This window comes from Parastagonospora nodorum (genome assembly GCF_000146915.1).
Source record: "Parastagonospora nodorum SN15 chromosome Unknown scaffold_2, whole genome shotgun sequence".
In the NCBI taxonomy this organism is placed as follows: Eukaryota; Fungi; Ascomycota; class Dothideomycetes; order Pleosporales; family Phaeosphaeriaceae; genus Parastagonospora; species Parastagonospora nodorum.
In genome coordinates, this window is record NW_001884550.1 from 585,721 (window position 1) to 610,158 (window position 24,438).

General features: G+C 37.6%; 5 protein-coding genes across 5 annotated transcripts; 4 read left to right on the forward strand and 1 right to left on the reverse strand.

The window, feature by feature from the left end:
* Positions 1-822: 822 nt before the first annotated feature.
* Positions 823-2,202, forward strand: SNOG_01374 (hypothetical protein; the record flags this gene model as incomplete). Its single annotated transcript, XM_001791963.1, has 6 exons — positions 823-973; positions 1,031-1,179; positions 1,225-1,453; positions 1,498-1,677; positions 1,735-1,760; positions 1,867-2,202. 6 exons carry the CDS (start codon positions 823-825, stop codon positions 2,200-2,202), a joined length of 1,071 nt encoding a protein of 356 aa, XP_001792015.1.
* Positions 2,203-18,006: 15,804 nt separating this feature from the next.
* Positions 18,007-18,753, forward strand: SNOG_01375 (hypothetical protein; the record flags this gene model as incomplete). The annotated part of the gene is made up of 3 exons (XM_001791964.1): positions 18,007-18,167; positions 18,206-18,560; positions 18,706-18,753. 3 exons carry the CDS (start codon positions 18,007-18,009, stop codon positions 18,751-18,753), a joined length of 564 nt encoding a protein of 187 aa, XP_001792016.1.
* A 243-nt stretch (positions 18,754-18,996) lies between these two features.
* Positions 18,997-20,287, reverse strand: SNOG_01376 (hypothetical protein; the record flags this gene model as incomplete). Its single annotated transcript, XM_001791965.1, has 3 exons — positions 18,997-19,904; positions 19,963-20,077; positions 20,243-20,287. 3 exons carry the CDS (start codon positions 20,285-20,287, stop codon positions 18,997-18,999), a joined length of 1,068 nt encoding a protein of 355 aa, XP_001792017.1.
* A 551-nt stretch (positions 20,288-20,838) lies between these two features.
* On the forward strand, positions 20,839-21,327 carry SNOG_01377 (hypothetical protein; the record flags this gene model as incomplete). The annotated part of the gene is made up of 1 exon (XM_001791966.1): positions 20,839-21,327. The coding sequence occupies one exon, from the start codon at positions 20,839-20,841 to the stop codon at positions 21,325-21,327; it is 489 nt and encodes a 162-aa protein (XP_001792018.1).
* Positions 21,328-21,946: 619 nt separating this feature from the next.
* On the forward strand, positions 21,947-23,094 carry SNOG_01378 (hypothetical protein; the record flags this gene model as incomplete). The annotated part of the gene is made up of 2 exons (XM_001791967.1): positions 21,947-21,985; positions 22,012-23,094. The coding sequence occupies 2 exons, from the start codon at positions 21,947-21,949 to the stop codon at positions 22,852-22,854; spliced, it is 882 nt and encodes a 293-aa protein (XP_001792019.1). The 3' UTR covers positions 22,855-23,094.
* Between the last annotated feature and the right edge of the window lie 1,344 nt (positions 23,095-24,438).

Here is a 24,438-nt window from a genome sequence, read left to right on the forward strand (position 1 = left end):
ATCATACAGCACGGCGGATGACCCCTTGCAAAACCGTACAGGGAGCGCAACAATTTGGGGGTATCTGCATGCCCCAACACACTCTTCGAGACATAACTAATCCTTCGCAGACTGAACGCGATTCTTTACTAGTATGAACCTGCGTACCACACAGAAAAACGCGTAATTATGGTAAAGAATACAAGAAACCAGCAGGTGCGCGGCGGCGTGGCACTACCTCCCGTGAAGAGGGCGCGGCCGCTCAGTCAGACACAAGAGAGCGTGAAGGTCTGTATCGAAGACAGACACTGACACCAATAGCAAGACTAAGAATCGTAGAAATCGAGAACTATGCAAAGCGCAACTCTACCGTCTTTATCACGAGAGACTATACTACAATCAAACTCACAAGACTCAGCAACTTCTACATGGTCTCAAACCCACGAACCTAGAAGATATGCCGGTTCTAATAAAGGGACGCCTGCACCCTCGCGCACCAGTCAATCCATGGAGACTGGACATCAAGCCGGAATGAAAACGATCAGTCGACACAAACCAAAACAGAACACTGCCGCCACGCGGCACACCTCTCAAACACAGAAGAACGCACTGCGTTCTGTGCAATGTAAGCAAAGACACCACAATCACTGAAGTAGTTCACGTCAACTTACATGCATAAGCCTTCCTTCCACTGTCTCATCCAGCAGACCCGTTTCATCAAATGCCATGGGGAACACAAAAACGCCGGACGAGAGAACCAGTGCAACCTGAACACGAAAGTACACTTAACAAGGCTCGGGTGATATTGTTATCGCAGTTGTTAACAAACGACGGGACGACGCCATGTGGTACACCTGTCAATCCGTGGCTGGACGCTCACAGGAGTGTATTCGCACAGCTGATGCTGGACGCATGGTCAGAGGCTCGGAAAACAGCGCCCCTGCCAGTCCGCTCGTCCATAGCGACCACGCCCTGCAGGAGTGCAGCCCGCCAAGTGAGTACGGTCGCGGACCGTCTACAACCATGGCTGACAGTACTTGTTAGATGTTAGACATGTGCAGCGACCTGCGGACGCATGTGATGAGACAGGCACGCATAGAGGTTACAGCCGCATATGCCCTGAACCATCTCGAACTGCGAGTCCTCAAACCGAGTGAGCTGCTCCAGGATTTTGTCTACCTGCGCCAGGATCCTAGGAATGTGAGTTAATCTAGGACACGATGGCATTAGCTTACGGAGTAATAGCCCGCGTCGCCCCGGTTCCTAAACAGTGCAATTGCGGCCATCATAGCGCGAGCGTTCTACAACAATGGAAAATGGGGTATCGGTGCCATGGCAGGGAACCAGGATAAGTTTCAGTTCCTAAGCGCTAACATGATGGCGCTTGTGGGCACAGTGTTATATAATGCTATCAAAGAGTACCACGACGACGGAACGAGGAAGACAATCCATTTCCACGGTCATACCGTAGAGGGTATGTTACAACAGCACTGAACAACGATAGCTAACATAGTATAGATAATTATAACGCCATCCGCGAGAAGTGGAAAAGGCTGAGCGAGATACGCCGTCTCCTCATTTGGGACGCTTTAAAACAACAAATAGCCATACACGCGAACCACATTGAAAACTCTGGATCTAACGTTACCGTGCCAGACGACCATCACGACAACGACGTTGATGACATTCTTATGAAATGTACAGATGATGAGCGGCAACGATATAATACATTAATAGAAGACTATAATCGCGCAGGGAAACGAGAAGACAACATCCTTACTGTGGATGAGTGCAGAACCGGTCACAGCAATGAGGAAGATATAGAGGCTGACGAGAGAGAGGCAAGATGCCTAATATGACATAAGGGCAAAAGCTAACAGATAACAGGAAGAGACTAGAGTGCGACTGCGCGAATCATCGGGGGAAATACACGATATATTGCTCAGAGAGTTTCGTGGAGCTGACGACTTTACGGAAAGTGTGACACACAACGACGACGAGCAAGTATGGTTTCAGAATAAAGGGAAAGGTTGGAGCATTGTGACGGACAGCACGTGGGACGAGTTTGCTATGTTAGCAGAGGAATACACGATAGACAATCGCATTGTACACGCCCTAGCGCTGACGAAAGACGAATGGGAATTAGAGCCAGAAGACTGCGACGCTCTGGTGGAAAGATACGAAGAAGAGATAAACTGCTCCGACCTGTACAGTACTGTGTAATAGTTGAATAGATAATGCAGGGCAAATTAGCAATCAATAGCTATACAATTGTGTTTCCGAAATGCATCGAGTCTGCTGTAGTTCCTGGAGTGACGACACTGTCTCGCACAGTCGCCGACCGTGCAGAACTGGCTCGCACGTGGTTGCAGATACGAGACTCTATCTCTAATGGCACCGGATTACGGACAGAGTAAGCCTGATAGCTGCAGCTATGTTTGCACAGAGGACTTGGACTGCCTACAAAACATGCGCAACTGACGTAGTCTACCTCTTCTGCTCTTTACGGAGTATACAGAATGTTCAGTATGCTAAGTCTGACGACTAAGCACAGTCGAGCAATGTAGCTACACGGTGCTAAACGGTAGAGGACAGTAACCAGACTGTTCCGACGTCGACCCGACGTCGGAAAAAAGTGACTGGGGCGACTTTGTCGAATCGTCATATCTGTCGAATCGACGGCGAATTGCGGCGACACTACCGACCAGACACTTTTCACTTTTCCTGACGTAGTATAAAGAGTAAAGGTAAGGCAGCTATTAATACCTCTACTATAGATACGCGCTGCCTAGTTACAGAGAACTTAGATAAAGGAATAAGTCTTAGTAAGCAGAGTAATATTAGCGCTATTAATATTCCTTAAGAATATAAGCTTATAAAATTTATAGGCGCATTAGCAGAGAGACTGCAAAAAGTAGAGAAGCTATCTAATATCTTGCAGTTAATAAGTAACATTATCCTAATTAATAGTAATATCTCTAAGGAGCCTAATAACGAGTTTAATTATAATATTATAATAGATATAATACTTAGACTACTAGAATCTTTCTTAAGTTCTTTCTAGTTACTACTAATACGCAGACTAGCTTCTCTGCGCGCTCTTATAAATAGAACTTCTGCTATGCAGACCTATAGCTCTTATAATAGCATTAAAGTCTTAGAGATCTCTAGCATGCTAAATATAATACCTCTACCTATAAAGAGAAAGAGAAGTGCGTCTAATAAAGAGACTAAAATAATAGCAGTAAAAGTCTAGAAGATATAAGATATTAGCATTTATATTCTTAATCTTGCTAACTAATATATAAGTAATAGTAGTTAGTTATAGAGCATACTTATATTAATTCTTCTAAGAGAGCTGCGCAATGCTATTTATAAGGAACTGTTTAGAAGCTTTACGTACTTTATAAGCTATATCTATACTATAAGCACTAGATAAAACTTATAGAATACGCGCATCTTTTCTACTATTACTTCTAAGATCTAGCTATTCGCCTTTGCACGAATATGCAGAATATTCTACTCTAAAACTTCTCTACTTCTATACTGTTTTGCAGGCTGCTTTATCTTTAAGAATACTAATAATCTAGATATGTTCTTATAGGCAGAAAGTTTCTAGGAGCTTACAGAGATATTAACAATTAGAATTAGAACTTATAGAAAACCTCTCTACACGTAAATTATAACATTTATATAGATCTCTAAGGTGTACTATTAGAGTTAGAGTAATTAGAGCTTAAGCTAAAGAGTATATATCCTAAAGCAATGCCTAGTTTAAGAGCCTTATCTATTATAGATCTATTATTTAATATATATAAGAAGAGTCTAAGATTAAGACGCGCAGTATATCGACTCTTAGAGAATCTTATAGTTTATATTTATGTTAACAGTGCCGATCTCAGCTAATTTATATAGGATGTTTATAGGCCTTAAGTATCTATTAATATTATATCTCTATATTTCTTTTATCTAAACATATCTATTCTTTAAGTAGTCTTATTAGTGCGTATATATGTGCTATTACTATAGCAACTATAGTAGCGCCTCTTACTGTTTATAGAAGCTTCTAGCTCCTTAGCTTTCTAATAGATACTCTTAATCTTACGCGTCTTTAACCTTATTGCCTATAATCTTATTACCTTTAATAGTAGCGCTGCTAGCAATAGCGTTACTGCCTCTATAGTATCTAATATTCTATTCTCTCTACTACTTGCGCCTTAAATGCGCACGCCTTATCTGCTTATGCTTAATAATGCGTAAACTGCGCTCTTAGCACTATTTTGCAGGCTTATACCTAGTTCTTCCTATGCTAGACTCTGCTATATATAGCATTACTTTGCTATCTTCTTATTCTCTAGTGCTAACTTTCCTGCTATATAGAGTTGCTGCTTATAAGATTCTATTTATTAACACGCAAGCCTAAGCAGTTACGCTAAATCTATTATCTTTAGTAGCTTAATAGCAGAAGCTAGCTTCTAGTTCTTTTAAGATTAGTAGCAGTAGTAAGAGGATCTCTCTATTATCTTCTTAAATTATAGCGCTAACTTTTCTATCTTATAGACTTTTTAACTATAACATCTTACTACTTAAATCGCAGGCTTCTGCAGCTATCTCTAGGTCTCTAGCAATTACTAGTCTAATAGCAAGAGCTAGCTTCTAGTTCTTTTAAGATTAGCAGTAGTAGTATAAGGATCTCTCTATTATCTTTCTAGTCTATAGCGCTAATCTTTCTATCTTATAGATCTCTTATTACGACTCTCTTATCTTAACATATATATCTTAGTAGCTACGTTAAGACATTCGCTATCTAAGCTTATCTAGAAGAATAGGCTACGTATACTTCTATAGTAAAGATCTGCTATATATGCATTATTCTACTAAATCTTTAATCTTTATAAGCTAACTACGTTATATTCTAGAAAGATATTAGACTACTACGCTATCTCTGCTACCTTAAAACTCTCTCTCTCTCTATCTATTATTAGCGCCTACTCTCTATATCTTAATTAAGATAGTAACTCTCTCGCAGAGAGAAAGAAAAGAAGCTAGAGGCCTTCTATATACTAATTTAAGGAGCTCTCGTTTCTATAAACTTTGCGCTAGCTATCCTTCTTATAAAGCATTATAGTATAGAAATACGCAATTAGACAATTCTTCTTTAGCGATAGAGTTCTTATAAGAGAGATTTGTGTATAGCTTTAACCTTACTCTTAGAGGTTATTTTAGAATCTAGAACATTGCTCGCAACTATATAGTCGTTAACAACTGTTATGCGCTTAATTTTGCAACGAATAGGAATGCTAAATATAAGCTATAGACTCTCTTTAAGCAGATCTATATAGATAAAGACCTAAGAACTGTTACGACAATAAGTGCATCCTCTAAATAGGCGTTTAACATCGTCTAGTCTATAATCTTCTCTGTAAAAAAATATGTTAGTAAGCATAAGGCATCTTTTAACGTTAATAGATCTTAGCTGCTTTCGCAGTAGAAGTTTAGTCCTAATAGTTAAACTTCAGAAGAGCATTTAGACCTAGTTATGCAGTACTAGCATTTAGCTGTCTACGTTACGTTAATCGTAAGAAGCTTACTAAACATCCTAGCATTAGCCGCTGCACACTCTATACCTATTCTAGTTACTACGATTCGAAAGTTTAAGAGTACCTATCTTCTCGAATTAGCAGCACTTATATTCTATATAGTAAGCCTACGCAACATCGATCCTTAGCGTTACTGCTTTTATCGCTTAGTGCAAGTACTTCGTTTAGATCGTGTTAAGTTCTTAAATAATACTAATAGAGTAATTTAGAACATGCGTATATTTTAGAGGCGCAGCAGAGATAAGATAGAAATTAGCAATAATCGAGAGTTAATTATTGTAATTTCTAGAATGCGAGATAATAGGTGCTGGGAGATAGATATTTTCGTTACTTAGAAATAGATTCTTCAGCCTTAGGAACTAGACTTTCTAATCAATTTAATTAATTAAACTAAAACTTTTTAAAAGGGGTCTTAACAACACTTAAAATTTTAGTTGTATTAGCTAAATTATACTACTTTTACTATATAAAAGTTCATATGTTAAATAATCTTCATTATATATATTTATCTAATCTCTGTAACTCTAAACAGATATAATATTAGAGGTTATCTAAGTAATAAAATAGAGAGTATTGTAAATATGTTTCTAATATATGTATAATATTAATATACATCTAAGCCTCTTCGTTTAGCTATTAGATTATATTAGAGATTTTCTTTGTTATTATCTAAAAAAAATTAAAAGTTCTCTATTTTTATATATAGGTCTTATATATTCTCTATTAAATAATTTCTTATTGTTATACTCTTAGCTAATTTAGTAATATTTTTAGTCTTATAAAGTTTTATTAGATATTAGATTCTTATAGTAGTATAGTTTCTAGTTTAGTTGTTATTCTATTAGCAATAAAAGTTAATTTAGAATATTCTTAATGCAAAATCTTTCTTTTTTTCTAGTCTTTTATATCTATATAAGAGTACTATATATGTTATGCTAGTATATAATCTACTATTTATATATTTCTTTAGAAAAATAGTATAGATATATATAGAGATATCTGTACCTAAGAAACAGCTTAAAACTTAGTAGTTCTTATTATTTTATAGAATAGTTTAAATCTTGTTTCTTTTATCTCTTGAATTTTACTGTTTAAATACTAGTAGATTATAAACAGCTAAAGAATAACTATCTTTAAGGTTTTATTTACTCGTTATAGAAACTCTATAATAATTTTATTATATAGATATTCTTATATATAACTTTGTATTTTTAAGATATAATGTCTTCTTTAGAAGATAGAGCAATTAGAGTTTATTATCTTTAAGATTCTTCTCTATCTAATTAATTTTATATATATACGCTTTTTAGTAACCTAAAAACTTTATATTATAGTATACTTAGAAAATATAAATCTAGTAAATATATATTTCTTTGGTTTTTTTAGATTTAAAGAGTAAAGAAATATAGTTTTATCTTTTTATATTTAATTTCTTTATAAAGTTCTAGAAATTATAATTAAAGAAACAGTATTAAATTAAATCCTACTATTTCTTTCTCTATAGTAGTATCTCTTAGAATGTTTAAACTATTTATTTAACTAGTTTAGTTTATTAATAGATTTATACTTCTTAGATATTATTATATAGATAAACTAAAATGTGTTTTATACTACCTTCTATTTTTAAAGATATTAGAATAGTTAGATAAGAATTAGTCTTATTTCTTTCTCTATTTATATTTTCTTATATAAAGATTACGTATAACTATAATCTAGTTAAACTATAAGAGATTATAATTATATTAGAGTGATAATTAAATTAATAGAGAAACATAATTTATATTACTATTAGTAATTATATTTTATTTTCTCTACTATAACTCTATAGTTAAGTTATTTATAAGTATAGTATTTAGATTACGTTAAGTTACTTCTTTAGTAATGTATAATCTATAAGGTATAAGTCTGTATAATCTAGGTATATATTTTATAAATAATTTAATACTCTAGATATAGAAGTTATATATAAAGCTATAGATAAGAATTAGTAAAAACTAGTATTAAAATACTCTATCTATTACAATAGATCTTAGCTAAAGAAGTATATAAATATAGTAGCTTAAAATCTATAGTATAGAAGATATTAGATATAGATAGAGTATATAATATATAACCAAATTTATTTAGAACTATATATAAATTGAAATAATAGATCTAGTATTTTAGATTCGTTATAATAGAAGAATTTGTAGATTATTTTTCTCTTTATTTATAGAATCTAATAATATATATATTTAGTATAGTAGTAAGTATAGAATACAATCTATTCTAAGTTTTAATAGGTTAAGATTATAAATTCTTCTATATAGTATGATATAGAATATGAATATCTCTAATATATTAAACTTCTTAATATCTTTACTTGTATGTTCTTATATTGTTAAGATTTATATTCTAGAATATCAGAAATCTTAGATATACTCTTTTCTCTAAGATTTCTATATTGAAGGTTAAAGGCTATACAATAGAAGAATTATACAAAGAGATTTCTATAGAATCTATAATCTTAAGAACTTTACTATTATATAACTAAAGTTATATAAAGCTTAGATGATATAGAACTACAGACCTGCAACAGAATTAAGGCGCCGATTCTAGATCTTATAGATATTTGAATACGCAGATTTTGAGATTAAGTGAAGTCGTCGGTTCGCGTAGCAGCAGAACCGAGAATTTTATATCTCGTAGATATTTGAATGCGCGGATTTCAGATTAAGTAAAGTCGTTAGTTCGCGTAGCAGTAGAACCGAGAATTTTATATCCTATAAATATTTAAATGCGCGGATTTCAGATTGAGTGAAGTCGTCAGTTCGCGTAGCAGCAGAACCGAAAATTTCATATCGTGTAGGCTTTTGAATATATAAAAATTAGACTTTATAGAGTTATAACCTTAGATAATTATATTGTCTTAGGTTTTATGTTGCATAGAGATTTAAATACGCATATCTCAACTAAGCAGAATTATAGATTCGAAAAATGCTATATTCTATAGAGTCTTTATATCATATTTCTCGAAGTCTATAGATGCTAGACTCTATAGTATAGAAGTTATGTAGAATCATATAACCTTCAATTCTTAGTTTTTAATTTCCTTGTTTTTATATATTATTAATTCTTATAATTAGATTTTCTATTTAATTCTATAGAATCTAGATAACTAGTCTAGTGATAATTCGTTTTATTATAACTATTATACTAGTGTTTTAATAATCTTAGAAGTCTTTGCTAGTGCATTAAGTAATCTATAAGACATAGAAAACTAGAATGAAGTATACGCAAAAATATTACGAACTAAGTAAATAAGAGAAAGAAAAGAAGAAAACCTCTACTAAGTAGATACTTAAAGATAGAATTTCTTTTAAAAAGTTTCTAGTAATTTTCAATAATTAGAAGCGCTAGAAAGAGATGTAAGAATATACCGTATAACAAAAATAGTAAATGCAAGCATATAAATGTTTTGTTTATTTATAGTAGCTTACGTACTATTAGTTTAAGTTTAAGCATTCTAAGAAAGACCTATGTAAATATATCGATATACAATATGCTCTTAAATACTAAAGGAAAAATACATTAGCATAGAATAAAAGAACGAGGTAAAGAGTAGAGGCAAGATAGAAGGTATATAACTGTAACTGCGTATATTTACGAAGTTCTACGCTCTATTAAAACCTGCATGCTACTAGAATATTAGGTATAATTAAAGAGTGCTGCAGAATAAGTAAATGTTAATTTTAGAGAGTATTAAGCATATAATACTAAAGCGTTGCGATGTTTAATAGGCGCACTATAAAGACTTATAAGTCTTAAAGATTGCGTGCGATAAAGACGACATAGAATAAATAGAATAGAAGCAGAACAGCAGCCTTAGTTCTAGACGCAAGGAGCATATAGTGTAGGCAAGGTGCAAGAGGCTCGTTATATTTAGAAGGAGTACTCTATAGTTAAATAATCTATATCTTTAGTAGTCTGAGATCTGCTAGGCGCCTTAGAAAACAAGTAATCTTAATCCTATAGATTTCTATACAGGAACAATGCTGCTTCCTACGCGCTTAACTTAGGAACTATAACTATTTTAACGAAGAATCTCTTATTCTGCCTTTCTAGCACTAACTAACCTGCTCTTCGACACGACAACAATCTAGTTAGAGAGAGGTTAATAAAGGCTGTATATGCCTAGGCTACTATACAGCAGACCTGCAACAGAGTAGCTTAGGCTCTTCTATCTTATTAAAGACGCTGTCGTTCTATATAGATCTGCAGCATCTCTTTATATTCTAGATATTAAGATAGAAGATGTCTTAGACTAATTTCTATTAAAGCTAGATTATTAAATACTAAGCCTTAAGGATAAAGTAACTTTAGACAGCATATCTATCCTAAGATATATCTTATATAATAGTCTGCGCTTTAAGTAAGTAAGATTCTTATCTATTACTTCTATATATATACTAATCCTATTAGTACAAAATTAAGTTCTAGTAATATCTAATTTCTCTCCTATTCTTATTAAAAGAGCAAAAACTATAAGAAATTATAGACCTAACTTGCGTCTATAAGCACTCTAGCATAGCGCTAATAGATTTATTTACTATTACTATACTGCTTAGCTTTAATTACCTTAACGCGTTATTATATACGTTTAGCGCTAAGGCAGCAAGAACTATTGCGTAGAACGTAGTTAAAGTAGCTAAGAGTTTATACTTCTTAAATATAGCAGGAGCAGAGAATTATAATATTATTAAGAATTCTAGCAGCGCTACTAAGGATATAGAGAGAATACGCTTAGTAGCTTTAATAGCGCGAGCTCTTGCATAAAGCAACTTAAGAGTAATTATAAGCGCCTTATTACTTAAGAAAGCTAATATTCTCTAGTTACGCTAGGTAATTCTAATATAATTCTTATTAAGCTCTAATATATCTTAGAGTCCTTGCTTTGCCTAATATAGTCTTGCTATTACTTTTAATAACTAGAAAGAGACTATTATACCTATTAACTTATAGGTCTATAGGTATAGTTAGAGACTTAAGCGTAAGACCTATAGCTTTTCTGTTTCCTAACAGCGTGCTAGCTATTAATAGATATTGCAGAATGCTTCTATGTCTATATTTTTTAAGAAGTTCTATAGCATTCCTATTATACGCTGCACTAATGTTATCTTTATCCCTAGAAGTTTTTTGCAGTTTTTAATACTCTATAACTACGCCTTAACCTTAATTCTATGCTCTAAGCTAGTAGCTGTTAATAAGCCTAGAATATATAATTAAGAATATTGCAATACCTTTATTTCTGTATTACAGCTACGCTTCTAGATTTATAAAAATCTTTTAGAAAGAGTTTTTATTACTGTTAGTTCTATTCTTCTGCATTATAGATACTGCTATAGATATGCGTTTGCTAAAATATAGGCTCTTAAAACCTTTTAACGTCTTAGTCCTAGATAAGTTTATATTTAGGCTAAATTTAGCAGCATAAGTTAGTATAGCAGAACCTCTTAGACTTAGTGCATTTATTAATGCTAGCCTAAGTTTACAACGTAAGATAATTATAACTTATAGACCTAAGCTAATGCTGTTAGCTCTTTGCATACTAATAGCTAGCAAAGCATCTATTATTAGCAGCTTAACGTTGCTATTAGCGCTACTAGAGAAGAAATATATAATATCTATACTTATTAATAGCATCGTATCTTGCAAGTTCTATCCTAGATATATCTTGCCTCTAAAACAGAGACCTAAATACTGCTACTACTATTATAGAGTAGTTACTTAGACGATTATCTAGTTTAGAGATCTAAGCTTATAGCCTATAAACCTAAGCTTAAGCACTTTATATATTTCTAATTGCTAAGACGTTATGTTTTATTAGCTAGTAGAAGAGCAGATGCTATTATTCTAAGGTTTATATAAAATGCATGTAATATACAGCATCTAGATAATTAATACTAAGTTTAGTTAACTCTTAGGTATGCAGGCTATACTATACTTATTATCTATAAGAGATATAAAGATAGAAGATATTATTATCTCTACGTCTATTAACTACAGCATAGCTCTTAGCAATATCTATATAATACTAAAGCCTTACGTTACCTCTAGCTAGATAACGTAATCTTATATCCTAATATAAAGATATCTCTCTAAGTTCTACATAGAACTAAGAATATATAGTCTTACTCTTAGAGAAGTTAGAGAAGCTATCTGCAAGGCTAGATTTAGCTTAGATACGCACTAAGTGCTCTTATAGCATAGTTTAGTTAATATATTTATATTCTATTAGGCACTTCTTAGAGATAGTGCATTGCTTAGCCTACGCATAGAGTTAAAATTAGAAAGCCTATTAGACTTAGAAGAACGTAATTATCTCTAGCTTTTTAATATTGCTATTATGCTCTAATACTATAGTAACCTTATATATACTTAATGTAGCTACGTATTTTATTTATTACTACTTAGAATTAGTATAGAGATATATCTAGCAGATAATAATACGTTTGCTATATATTAGATCTATAAGTAACTAATGCTAGAGAGCACGCTCTAGGTTAAGCAGGAGTAAGTTGCATATAGTTAGAGTATTTAGCATTTATTATATTATAAGATATATATCTACTTTACGCATCCTAGTAAGATATCTATACTCCTAATTATAGCCTATATATGCATCTTATATCTTTAATGCGTATTAAGATTAAGGTAAATAGGCGCATATTATATATTAAGATCTTTATAAGGTTAACGCTGTGTTTGCATTATATATTATAGTATACTAATATCTAATAGCTTATAATAGGTTCTTCTAGCAGAGCTACTATCTTCTCTATGCATTTTTATTACTATAATAATACTAAACTATGCTGCTGCCTATCTACTTCTTTATATTACTACTAGTCTACCTCGCTGCTTTAGTATAGTAGATTATTATAAGTATTATATTAAATAATTAAGTGCATGCAGAATATAATACGTTTGCTATCGTCTTTAGCTAGATAGCAAGTAATAGAAGTAGAAAGCAGTGCTCTAAAAGCGTAGTCTGCGTTAATAGAGCTTAAAAAGCAAAACCTTGCAGTTATAGTGCTCTAAAAGCATAATTAAGGCAGTGCTCTAAAAGCATAATCTATATTAATAGAGCTTAAAAAGCAAAACCTTATAGTTATAGTGCTCTAAAAGCATAATTAAGGCAGTGCTCTAAAAGCATAATCTATGTTAATAAGCTTAAAAAGCAAAACCTTACAGTTATAGTGCTCTAAAAGCATAATTAAGGCAGTGCTCTAAAAGCATAATCTATATTAATAAGCTTAAAAAGCATAATTAAGGTAGTGCTTTAAAAGCATAATTAAGGCAGTGCTCTAAAAGCATAATTAAGGCAGTGCTCTAAAAGCATAATCTATATTAATAAGCTTAAAAAGCATAACTAAGTTGTATTAGATAGCATTATAATAGACAGGTAATATAGCTGCCTTTATATAGCTTATTATGCTAAGCGCCTTCTATTAGTAAGATAACGCCTGCAGTTTTACTAACAGCAGTTGCTACGTTAGTTAAGCTAGACGTTATAATAGACGCACTTTCTATACGCTGCTAGTTCTATTAGCATTAGCCTGCATTTCTAAAACTTTATATTTACTACTTTACTTACTTCTTTGCGTGCCTTATCCGTCCTTCTTTAACTGCAACTATAATATTAGCTAATAATAGTATATTAAAGTGTGTATCTAGTCTGCTAATTTATACTAATTTGTTATATTAAGCCTATCTGCAGCATCTTTGTAATAAGATGCAAGCACTTATAATACCTGCGAATAAGTATCTAAACCTTACAGCGTTTAGAGACGATATTATTACTTAGCTAGAAGGTCTAGAGTATAAGTAGCCTCGTATATTAGAATAGACTCTAAGTAAAGTCTAGTTAGTTTATGCTTATAAGCTCGCTAGTATAATATTAGAGTAAAATTGCGACCTAGCTAGTTAAGGAGGTTCGTATTTATCTTATGCTACTTCTAATCTAACAGCACTATAAGTGTATATTAATATATAATAAGCTAATCCTTTAAAATAGTTTCTATAATACCTATAGCATCTCTATCTCTAACTATCTTGCGCAAGAGGCTCGCGATATACAAAGCTGCTTATCTAGGCTTTCTAACTAATATTCTATTACTAACTCTACGCTCTTCTTTAACGCATATTCTACGTTGTCTAATTTAAGGTCTAGATGCTGCTAGAAGAGAGAGCAGATTTACGTTACTAAGAGTATCTTTAGCCTCTAGCGTATTGCCTGCTCTAATAGCTAGCATCTTACGTCTTTTTAAATAGTTCTCTTATTTAAGTCTATTAATTATAACTACTCTAGATTTAATTGCTAGAGTCTGCTACATTCTTACTATAGTCTCTAGCAATATTGTTAGCATCTTAGAGTTAGATTCTACTAGAAGGCATAATTTAAGTACGAGCAGCATCTCTTTTATATCTATAAGATTACTGCGTTCTTCTATAGCAGTTAGTATACCTTCTTAATACATACCTATAGTAATACTCTTACGAGACTTAAGCGCTACTATATCTAACTTTCTTTATAGATTAGAGAACCTAGCTATTAACTCTTATATAATATAGCTTATGCATTTATCGCTAGGCACTTTAGCCTCTGCGCTCTCTCTGCTATCTTCTGCCTTACTTATTAGCTCTAAAGAGCAAAGAATTACTGCACTAGTTCTAGCTCTAGTACCTTACGCTATTATAGCGCACGCGTTTCTATTATTAACTACTAATGCATAGATTGCAGATGCTTACTCTATTAATATAAGCTTATTCTCTGCTAGAGCTACGCTCTTCGTCCTATATAATAATTCTCTAAGTTAGAGCAAAGCCTGCGTAGAAGAGCTTTATGCGCATGCTAGTTATACTCTACGTATTAGCAGATATAAGGAGGCGTTAGAAGCTAGCAAGAATCTTATTCTTATCTTAGCATATAAGCATAGAGCTTTGCCTCTATAGAAAGTGCAACTGCTGCCTACGCAGCAGAGCACTCTTGCGCTGCCTACTACTACTATTTCTAGAATAGAAGGTTCTATAGCTAACCTAGATATAATGATGTTTTTATATCCTTGCATTATTAATAAGTTCTATATTATTATATTATATTAAGGCTGCATAGTCTTAATGCATGTCTTAGAGGAGTTAGTAGATTCTTTATAACTTGCATATTTGCTTAATAGACTTCTAGATACGCAGCTATCCTATAGTTTATCAAAAGGTTACGTTAGTTTAATATATTATGTCTAGAAGACTTACTTTATAAGAAGCAGGCGTTAGAGTAGAGTAGTTTCTATCTTAAAGATATTAAAGCATTTACATATAATCTAATGTCATAAACTTATCTATATCTTCTAAGTTTATATTAAATAAATGTCTATTTCTAGATCTATTGCTCTAATATATAGTAGAAGTTATAGAATAATACGCAGTATCTCTCTTATCTACCTTGCTTCTAATTTCGATCTAGTTATATATTCGAAATCTTAACAGTAGATATTAAGATTTATAGGCGTTTGTGTCTTATTTCAGTTAGTAGCCTTTCTAGCGTCGTTTGAAATTATCTTGCCTATATATAGGCCTAATATCTCTATTCTCTTGCACCTTGCTATAACACTACGATAGATATTAATTTACTTCTTATAACTAATAAGAATTTAGCAGCTGTTACTAATAGCATTGCCTAGCTAAACTCTATTTCCTATAGCTTAACTCGCTCTAATGCTAATATTAGGCCTTCTACGCGCTATACTTCTACTACGCCTATAAAGTTCTTAAGCTCTAGTAATTAGCTATGCAGCTCTTTCTCTTCTAGCTTAGCGCAAGCTACTATAATTCTACTTCTAGTTACTAGGCTGCATACTAGTATAAAGAGTAAAGGCAAGGTAGCTATTAATACCTCTACTATAGATACGCGCTGCCTAGTTATAGAGAACTTAGATAAAGGAATAAGTCTTAGTAAGTAGAGTAATATTAGCGCTATTAATATTCTTTAAGAATATAAGCTTATAAAATTTATAAGCGCATTAGCAGAGAGACTATAAAAGGCAGAGGAGCTATCTAATATCTTGCAGTTAATAAGTAATATTGTCCTAATTAATAGCAATATCTCTAAGAAGCCTAATGATGAGTTTAATTATAATATTATAATAGATATAATACTTAGACTACTAGAATCCTTCTTAAGTTCCTTCTAGTTACTACTAATATATAGACTAGCCTCTCTGCGCGCTCTTACAGATAGAACTTCTGCTATGCAGACCTATAGCTCTTATAACAGCGTTAAAGTCCTAGAGATCTCTAGTATGCTAAATATAATACCTCTATCTATAAAGAGAAAGAGAAGTGCGTCTAATAAAGAAACTAAAATAATAGTAGTAAAAGTCTAGAAGATATAAGATATTAGTATTTATATTCTTAATCTTGCTAACTAATGCATAAGTAATAGTAGTTAGTTGCAAAGCATGCTTGCATTAATTCTTCTAAGAGAGCTACGCAACGCTATTTACAAGGAACTATTTAGAGGCTTTATATACTTTATAAGCTATATCTATACTATAAGCACTAGACAAAACTTATAGAATATGCGCATCTTTTCTGCTGTTACCTCTAAGATTTAGCTATTCGCCTTTGTATAAATATACAGGATATTCTACTCTAAAACTTCTCTGCTTTTATACTATTTTATAGGCTACTTTATCTTTAAGAATGCTAATAATCTAGATATATTCTTGCAGGCAGGAAGTTCCTAGGAGCTTACAGAGATATTAACGATTAGGATTAGAAGTTTAAGGCTAACAGCTTTGCGCAAATACTATAACATCTATATATACTACTAGGGTATGCTATTAGGCTTAAAGCAATTAGAGCTTATACTAAAGGAGACGCATAAAGATATAAAGGCACGATTTAAGAGCTTTCTTAATAGCATCTTCACTAATAGAGATAAGAAGGATAGAGTTTAAGTTAAGGTATATAAGAGTCTAGACTTCTATTAAAATTCTGTAGTTTAGAGTTGTGTCTGCTTAGAGCTTTTCTCTCTTAAATATAATAAATTGCCTTCTTATGTTGCCTTTACTTTATATTCTAGCCTCTTAAATTTAGTTCTTTATATGCAAACTATTATTATACTTACTATAAATTTTGCTTTAGTCGTTGTCTATTACCTTCTATTATGTTTCTCTTAGCATTTCTACAAACTATTTATCTACTTTTAACATTAAAAGTCTCTATTGCAACTTTACTACTCTACTCTTAACCTTATGCATCTTTAACCTTATTACCTACAATCTTATTGCCTCTAATAGTAGCGCTGCTAGCAACAGCATTGCTGCCTCTATAGCATCTAATATTCTATTCTCTCTACTACTTACGCCTTAAACGCGTACGCCTTATCTGCTTGCGCTTAACAATGCGTAAACTGCGCTCTTAGCGCTATTCTATAAGCTTGCGCCTAGTTCTTCCTACGCTAGACTCTGCTATATATAGCATTGCTTTACTATCTTCTTATTCTCTAGTGCTAACTTTCCTGCTATATAGAGTTACTATCTATAAGATTCTATTTATTAATACGCAAGCCTAAGTAGTTACGCTAAATCTATTATCTTTAGTAGCTTAATAGCAGAAGCTAGCTTCTAGTTCTTTTAAGATTAGCAGCAGTAGTAAGAGAATCTCTCTATTATCTTTCTAAATTACAGCGCTAACCTTTCTATTTTATAGACTTTTTAACTATAACACCTTACTGCTTAAATCGCAGGCTTCTATAGCTATCTCTAAGTCTCTAGCAATTACTAGTCTAATAGCAAGAGCTAGCTTCTAGTTCTTTTAAGATTAGCAGCAGTAGTAAGAGGATCTCTCTATTATCTTCCTAGTCTATAGCGCTAACCTTTCTATCTTATAGATCTCTTATTATAACTCTCTTATTCTAATACGTATATCTTAGCAGCTGCGTTAGGACATTCGCTATCTAAGCTTATCTAGAAGAATAGGCTATGCACACTTCTATAGTAAAGATCTGCTATATATGCATTATTCTGCTAAATCTTTAATCTTTGCAAGCTAACTACGTTATGTTCTAGGAAGATATCAGACTACTGCGCTATCTCTGCTGCCTTAAAACCCTCTCTCCCCCCCTATCTGTCGTCGGCGCCTACTCTCTATATCTTAATCGAGATGGCAGCTCCCTCGCTCTAAGAACGAGAAGATTCCTTCACGAACTCCTCTTACCATGTAGTCCGTGGAGGCTACCCTGCTCCAACAGCAGCATGGTACCGCAATGAAGTGCGAGGTGTCCATGTTGCTATGAAATACACAATTGAGAATTTCGTTATTAGTTTCAATCTTACACCAGCACGCTTCGTCATCCTTCGCGAGAATTTAGTTTCTCTTATTCATAATGTCTTCGTCGAAAAGACTTGTGGAGATGTCTCTGAGGAGGAGCGAAATACGCAATATCGAATATGGCAGATCAAGGCTCAAGGCGATAATAATCAGAGCTACTGGCACCGTTACGAAACCACAATCTACAACGACTATATGTGGCCAATCTACCTCCAAGTCAAGCAACATGAATACTTAAGGGACATTTGGACTAGTGGACATCTTGACTTTGGCAATGGAACCATAGTCAACGTCCCGCTAGAATGGAGGCATCAGATGACGATGTACACGATAACGAATACTATCGACTTCATCATCCGCATTTCGAAGAGTGGCAATGCACATCCACAATTTCCATGGTGGCCTAGCTTTCCTGAGTTAGCATTCAACTGGGAAAGACCTAGTCTAGCCCCAGCTAAGCAGGCGAAGCTACACAAATTTAAGGCTATCTCAATCCGCATAGTTGACACGCTACATCACCCAAAGGTTACATTCGTCAATATCACTGAGCTCTTTCCATCAGCAGCTCTGCCCTCTACCCCAGGCAAGTCTGACATATCTGTTGAGCAGGTATCGTTTGATATATTGGAAGAGATCTTGACAAGCGATTCGAATGTTACATACACTCACGAAACTACCTCTATTATGTTCATAAACCCACGTTCTGGTTATCTGCCAGCTTTCATTCAAGATAGCCTGTGCTTGCAGTATGCAGTTAGAGCTCTCCGTGATTATGGAGCAGATGTCATCCAACTTCAGATAGTTACTAGAGATGATGGATAGTCTTTTTGACGGTTGACGTCCCTCGAGTAGTTCATACAAAACACACTTTTATCATCCCCTCACCACCATAACATCTTTGCCGTCAGGAGCAGGAGGAGCCTGCGGTGGCCTGGACGGATGTTTTTTGTGATCACAAAGAGCCTGTATGCTTTCATGACCCTAATCTGTTCATTCATGTTCACCCACAATGTCACTGGTAGGGAACAAAGAATCGGCCCAGATGCTAGTCAACCCAAACGCTTTCGCCCATCGAGATGAACTCATCGAGTGCAGTGCGACCGTAACTTTTGATCTTCGGGGTAGCAGAGCCCGCTGTCGCCTGATTGTCAACTTCAAGGTCCATCCGCATTAACCACTCGTGTCCAACAAAGCTCTCGCTGCTCTTAGAATTCTCTACAAGCCCTCGATCGAGACCCAGAAGCGTAACATACCCAGTAGGAGAACTTGTGACAGCAACCACGTTGCCGCTGCTGAATGGGGCCGCTGTAATTTGACCCTCTCCAGCGCCGGCCCAGCTCGCTCTTGCGACAGCATCGATAACCTCACCTGTCGTTGTATTCAGTGAGAACACGGTAACGACAGCTTGCCTGGTCGATTGGGACAGAGTCCAAAGCGTATCCTTCGACGCAGTGATCGTGAGTGAAGATGTACGGAACTGACTCGCATCAAGCGACGATGGAAGCAGTCTATAGCGCGAAGGTGGTAGCGGAAGCTTGGTCGTATTCGTGGTTTCCTGCAACTCTGCTGATATGAGTTCGTTCGTAGCTTTCGTTACAACGTAGAATCGGTTGCCCCTTGGGTGAAACGCGACTTGTGAAGCATCGGACACATTAGCGAGAACGTCTGTCGCGAGTACATCTTCAAGGCTTGGGTCTTCGGTTATCCGGTAGTTGGCAATTGATGTTGCGGTCGTCGAAGAAGCATGCGAGTCGAGTGCATGTAGGCTCCTCCCGTTGGCTCCCCACGCGAGCGAGTGGACATCTCCGGCTATCTCTTTCGATCGCAACTGTGTGTAGCCATCCGTACTCAGGGCAAACAACACACTGCAGGCTCCTGTGCTAGCCGAACCCCAAATGCCAAAATTCTGGGCCACAGAAGTCAAGCGCATACTTGCAAATGCGGTTGTGTTGCCTGCACAATGGTCAACACTGCTGCAGGAATGTTTAGATACAGACGACAGGAAACTGACAAGCCGCAGGAATATCGACTGTGCCTTCATCGAGCAGCCCATAGTCGACTCCGATGGAGTAGCGTGTCAACGTTGCATTCTCTGGGCGACTGCTGAAGAGGTACTTTTTGGAATTCTAGGTCAAGTTAGTCATTCCTCTTGACGATGTAGCCTGCCAACAAACATCAAGAGCCAGTGAAGGCGATGTGCCGGAAGCATCGCGAGCTTGTATATAGTATACAGTGCGAGCCTCGTCATTCATCTCTAACGAATACAAGGCTTGCCCGTTACTTGTACCTACGATGAGGTGGTGAAGTAGCGAGTTTGCCGAGGCTGCGAACAGCATTACATATAGTTTGGTGATCATATTCCAAGGCTTTTGACGAGTAAGACAGACATCTGGTGAGATCAGCAGGAAAACCCGTTATTATTATGTACTCTGAACCATCGCAGGCCTCCGACAGTGTTTTGTGGGGTGCAGCTGAGTTGCAAGGGTGGCTTAACGATTGATCAATACGGCGGGGAGTTTTGGCGAGTAAGAGCGCCCTCGCAGATTGTTTTTTTACACACCCACTGAGCGTACTATAACCTGTCGGCAATTGAGATCTATGGCGCGGTGGCGAACGTCTTCGCAGCGTTCGGGTTGGCCAGTGCAGCAGAACCGCGTTTCGCCAGAATGACCTTAGAGCGATACCAGAGATATCCAACGAGCTGTGTATCGAGGACGCCAATCAGGTTTGAGCAGCCTCTTACCACTGGCATTCGTAGACGTTAGCATTGCGTCATCCGCAACCGCAATGGTCACCTAGTAGTGGGCGGCCTCATAGGCAAGCGATCTAAGATAAACCACAGCTCACCGATACATGAACACGTCGATCCGCAGCATTTATAATTAACATGTCTGAGACCAGTGAAGCACAGGCCGCCGGTAAAGCGAAAGATACATGCATCACGCATGATATCAATGATTCCATCCAAAAAGAAGTCAGCCAAATCCTGAAGAACTTCCAGTACGATATCATGGGAGTCATCTCCCTTGGTAAGGATGGGATCATGCGTTCGCTGACATGGGATCGCCAAGTTCTCTCTGCAGAAGCCTTTAGTAATCAGCTCCGCGTCGTGCTCATAGCCAGCGTTGCTAACACCAACACAGCACCTGAACAAGTCGGAGCATTCCTGTTACGCTTTAAAGGTACTTCTTTGGAAGAGTGGAACAAAACATTGGAAAATGCCGATGGAACGAAGACGCCAAAAGAAAAGTGGTTCCAGCCAGACGATGACATTCTGCCACCACCGTTGTCGCGAGAGAAGTGGAACGAAGTAAAGAACGGTAGTGAGGAGAGTAAGGAGAAATCGAGGCAGCTGCTGAGGGAGAGAGACAAGTAAGGAGGAGCGTCCTCATATTACTTGTAGTTGCTCACTAATGCTGCACAGCTACGTCGATACGAGCGGAGTGTTAGACTGATAGGGCATGAGGCTGTGAGTTGTTCGCATACAGCTTAGTCTGTGGTGGGTTTCCGAGTGTCATTGTTCTGCCGGCATTTTCGTCCGTTGCCTCTTTCCCCATGTCTCAACTAGGCTTAGCACACGCATCGCTTCCGCCGGCCTCCGGCTTCCCATAACTTTCGCACAAACCTTCACACTCATATCCCAACTCGCACCGTACTGGTCGTTGAAGTTTGTCACTTCTCGAAGCTCGGTCGCGATGGCTACTGACTCGCATGGAGCGCACGCTGCAGCAGACATGCCGCACGTCGCTTGCCGACTTCCAGCGTGAGCTGTACTAACTAGAACAGTGTGTCGCAGGCGGCAAGTACGAAGAACGATGACACTATCAGTTCTGATGGCTCGCAATCCGGAATCAATCCGAAGCGTTTTATGAATTCACAGGATCTCCACGGGTATGAAGATGCGCAAAGCCGGAAGCGAATGAGGCATTCCATTTTACAGGATACGACGTCACAGGATAATGCTTCATCTGCGACACTGCGACAGTCATCTCAACATGGGCTCCAACGACCATCACTCCTTGGATTGCCAGGAGGCAAGCGCAGCACCCACGACATCTAGTCTTCGTCCACTTACTCATCGGTCACAGAAATCCGTAACCACATCTACAGCTACCTCCTTCCAAAGTGCATTCAGCAGGCGCGACTTGTGCGATTCGTGGGAGACCTCGGCTTCCCAGGACCAACACAAGTATGCGCGCTTCTGAGGGCTGAGTACCTCTCGCTACTACTGCGTCAGAACTTAGTAGTAGTTCCTATGACCTCGGCCAGCAAATTCGCGGAAGCCTTTGGCGCGACACTGCAGTGCTATCGATCGAATCTAGTCGTAATCTGTGATCTGATACAAGACCAAAATAAGATCGACATCTTGCCTTTGCTGTTGTCGGTCGTGGATGCGCCGGGCCTCACGATTGAATTTGAAATCGCCGACGAATGCGAGGATGGTTTCAATGATTGTGAGCTCCAGGATCTGTCCAAACTGCTTGATTTGGGCCGTTGGAATATTAGCTGGCGACAGGACTTGCGGTCCGCAGCTCTCAAGACTCTCATGATTCACTATCCCTTTGGTCAATGCGGTCGCGACTCTGAGAAGGTACCCATGGCTGTGTGGCTACAACTTACACTCAACAAGGACTACAAGAAGCTGTGGATGGAGGGCACGCACAGTTTCAGAGAACTTGAAGAGTTCTTGGCTGATACCGGCTTGGATGGGTTGACCGCAATGGACATTCGCGTGGGACTGACGTCGACGAAGAACAAGGGACGCGGTAAAGGATTGCGCACGAAGGACGAGCAGAAGACGATCGATTGGTTATTGGATCGAAGTAAGAGAACACCAAACGACGTCAAAGCCCCACCGCGGATGTTGAAAGAGCTGGAAGATGACCATGGATGGCAAGCCTGATTCGACATGAAGGAATTCTTTTCGCCAGGACAACGATTGTTTTCGACAACATGAACGACGCATCCTTTCTTACCTTTGGCTATGCACGTGTGCTAGCTACGAACGACTAGGCTTGGAGCCGTTACCTTCAGCGACATTCAGCTGCACGATGACGGTATATCCCAGGGACAGCAACTTCCTTCGAGCTCAACTCTGCTTTTGGTCATCATATATCAGTACTCTCAATTGTCATGTCGTAGGTGTGGAACAAGTCACAAATTCAATATTCACGGTTGAAAACAGATGCATTTGCAAAAGTGCACGTCGTGGATGCAAAGAGCCCGGCTTAATCTGATGGAGCCTTATTTAGGTTTCGATGGGCGGGCAAAAGGTCTTCCACCGGGATCGAAAGAACGAATCAAGCCGAAGCCCGGCCGCTGTCATGGTGGAGATTAGCGCCCGCCGGAGAGTCTGGACCACGGACCCTAGGTCTGGCAGAACAGAACACCAAAGGACCACTTTCCCAGAGGATGCTTGGAAACTTCAAGCTGTTGCACCGTACACTCCATGGATGCAGCACGAAAAGGCTCAGGGCTCTATGTCAGCGGCCCCTTAATCCTCAAGGGGCCGTCGACACACTTACGTCATCCTTCCATCCGACAGGAACACCAAGTCGACAGATAGGACGAATCAGCTAGCGCACGTGGCCCGTAAATTGTGTACGGAGCTGTGGGTAGCTCTTCCGCGCGTTCAACGTTCCCTGATTTCTGTTTTCGTCCTCGTCTCGTGTACCCTGGTCGCAGCGTCTGAGCGTGGCGCATCGCAGAAGTTGCCTGTCGAAAACCATCCACGCTGGCAGGGGCGACAAACGCACATCAACAGCACCAGTGTCAGGAGACGAGAGCGTGAAGGTTCGAAGCAGCAAGGAGGGCAGAGGATGACGGACCGTCTTCATGGCCCTGTGACGCAAGACGCGATGACCGAGGCCAATTGAAGTACAAGGGCTGATAAAGTGGGGCCGCGGACCCCAGTTCAGGGTCCAATTGAAGGGTCCTTAGCGCTGCGTATCGGTGGACCGAATTCGCGTTCTCGTCGCAGAGATTCCTTGGACATCTTGGCGTCATATTGCATCTTCGGCCGTGTTGCTGGTATGAACGGCGGCGGGGTCGCGGGACCTGGAGCAGCGCATCAATGGCCTGAGGGCTATGCATAACGGTGCTCACCGCCTCAGGCGCTTGCGTCTCTGTGTCCAAAACAGCGTTATGCTGGCGTGTACTTTCAACGTTACAGGGACGTGCCACGGGCGGGGGCGATAATACGGCCCTGGCACTCGCCTCTTTGTGTTGGAGCTTGTGCTCCATATGGCGACAGCTGCGAAGGTGCGTATTGAGTGACGTTCAGGGACTCAGCCCCTTTCGCAAAACGCTCCAGACCCCAGTTTTACAAGCCGTGCAAACGGGATGTCTCCCCAAAGTGGATCCCCCAGCTCGCGTGGAAAGGCCGCAATTACTTACGCCGCGGCCTGGGATTGTATCGGTCCCTACATGTAGGCGTGCTGTCCTGCTGTATTTCTGCCGCACCTTGTCCCCTCACCACCTTTAACTC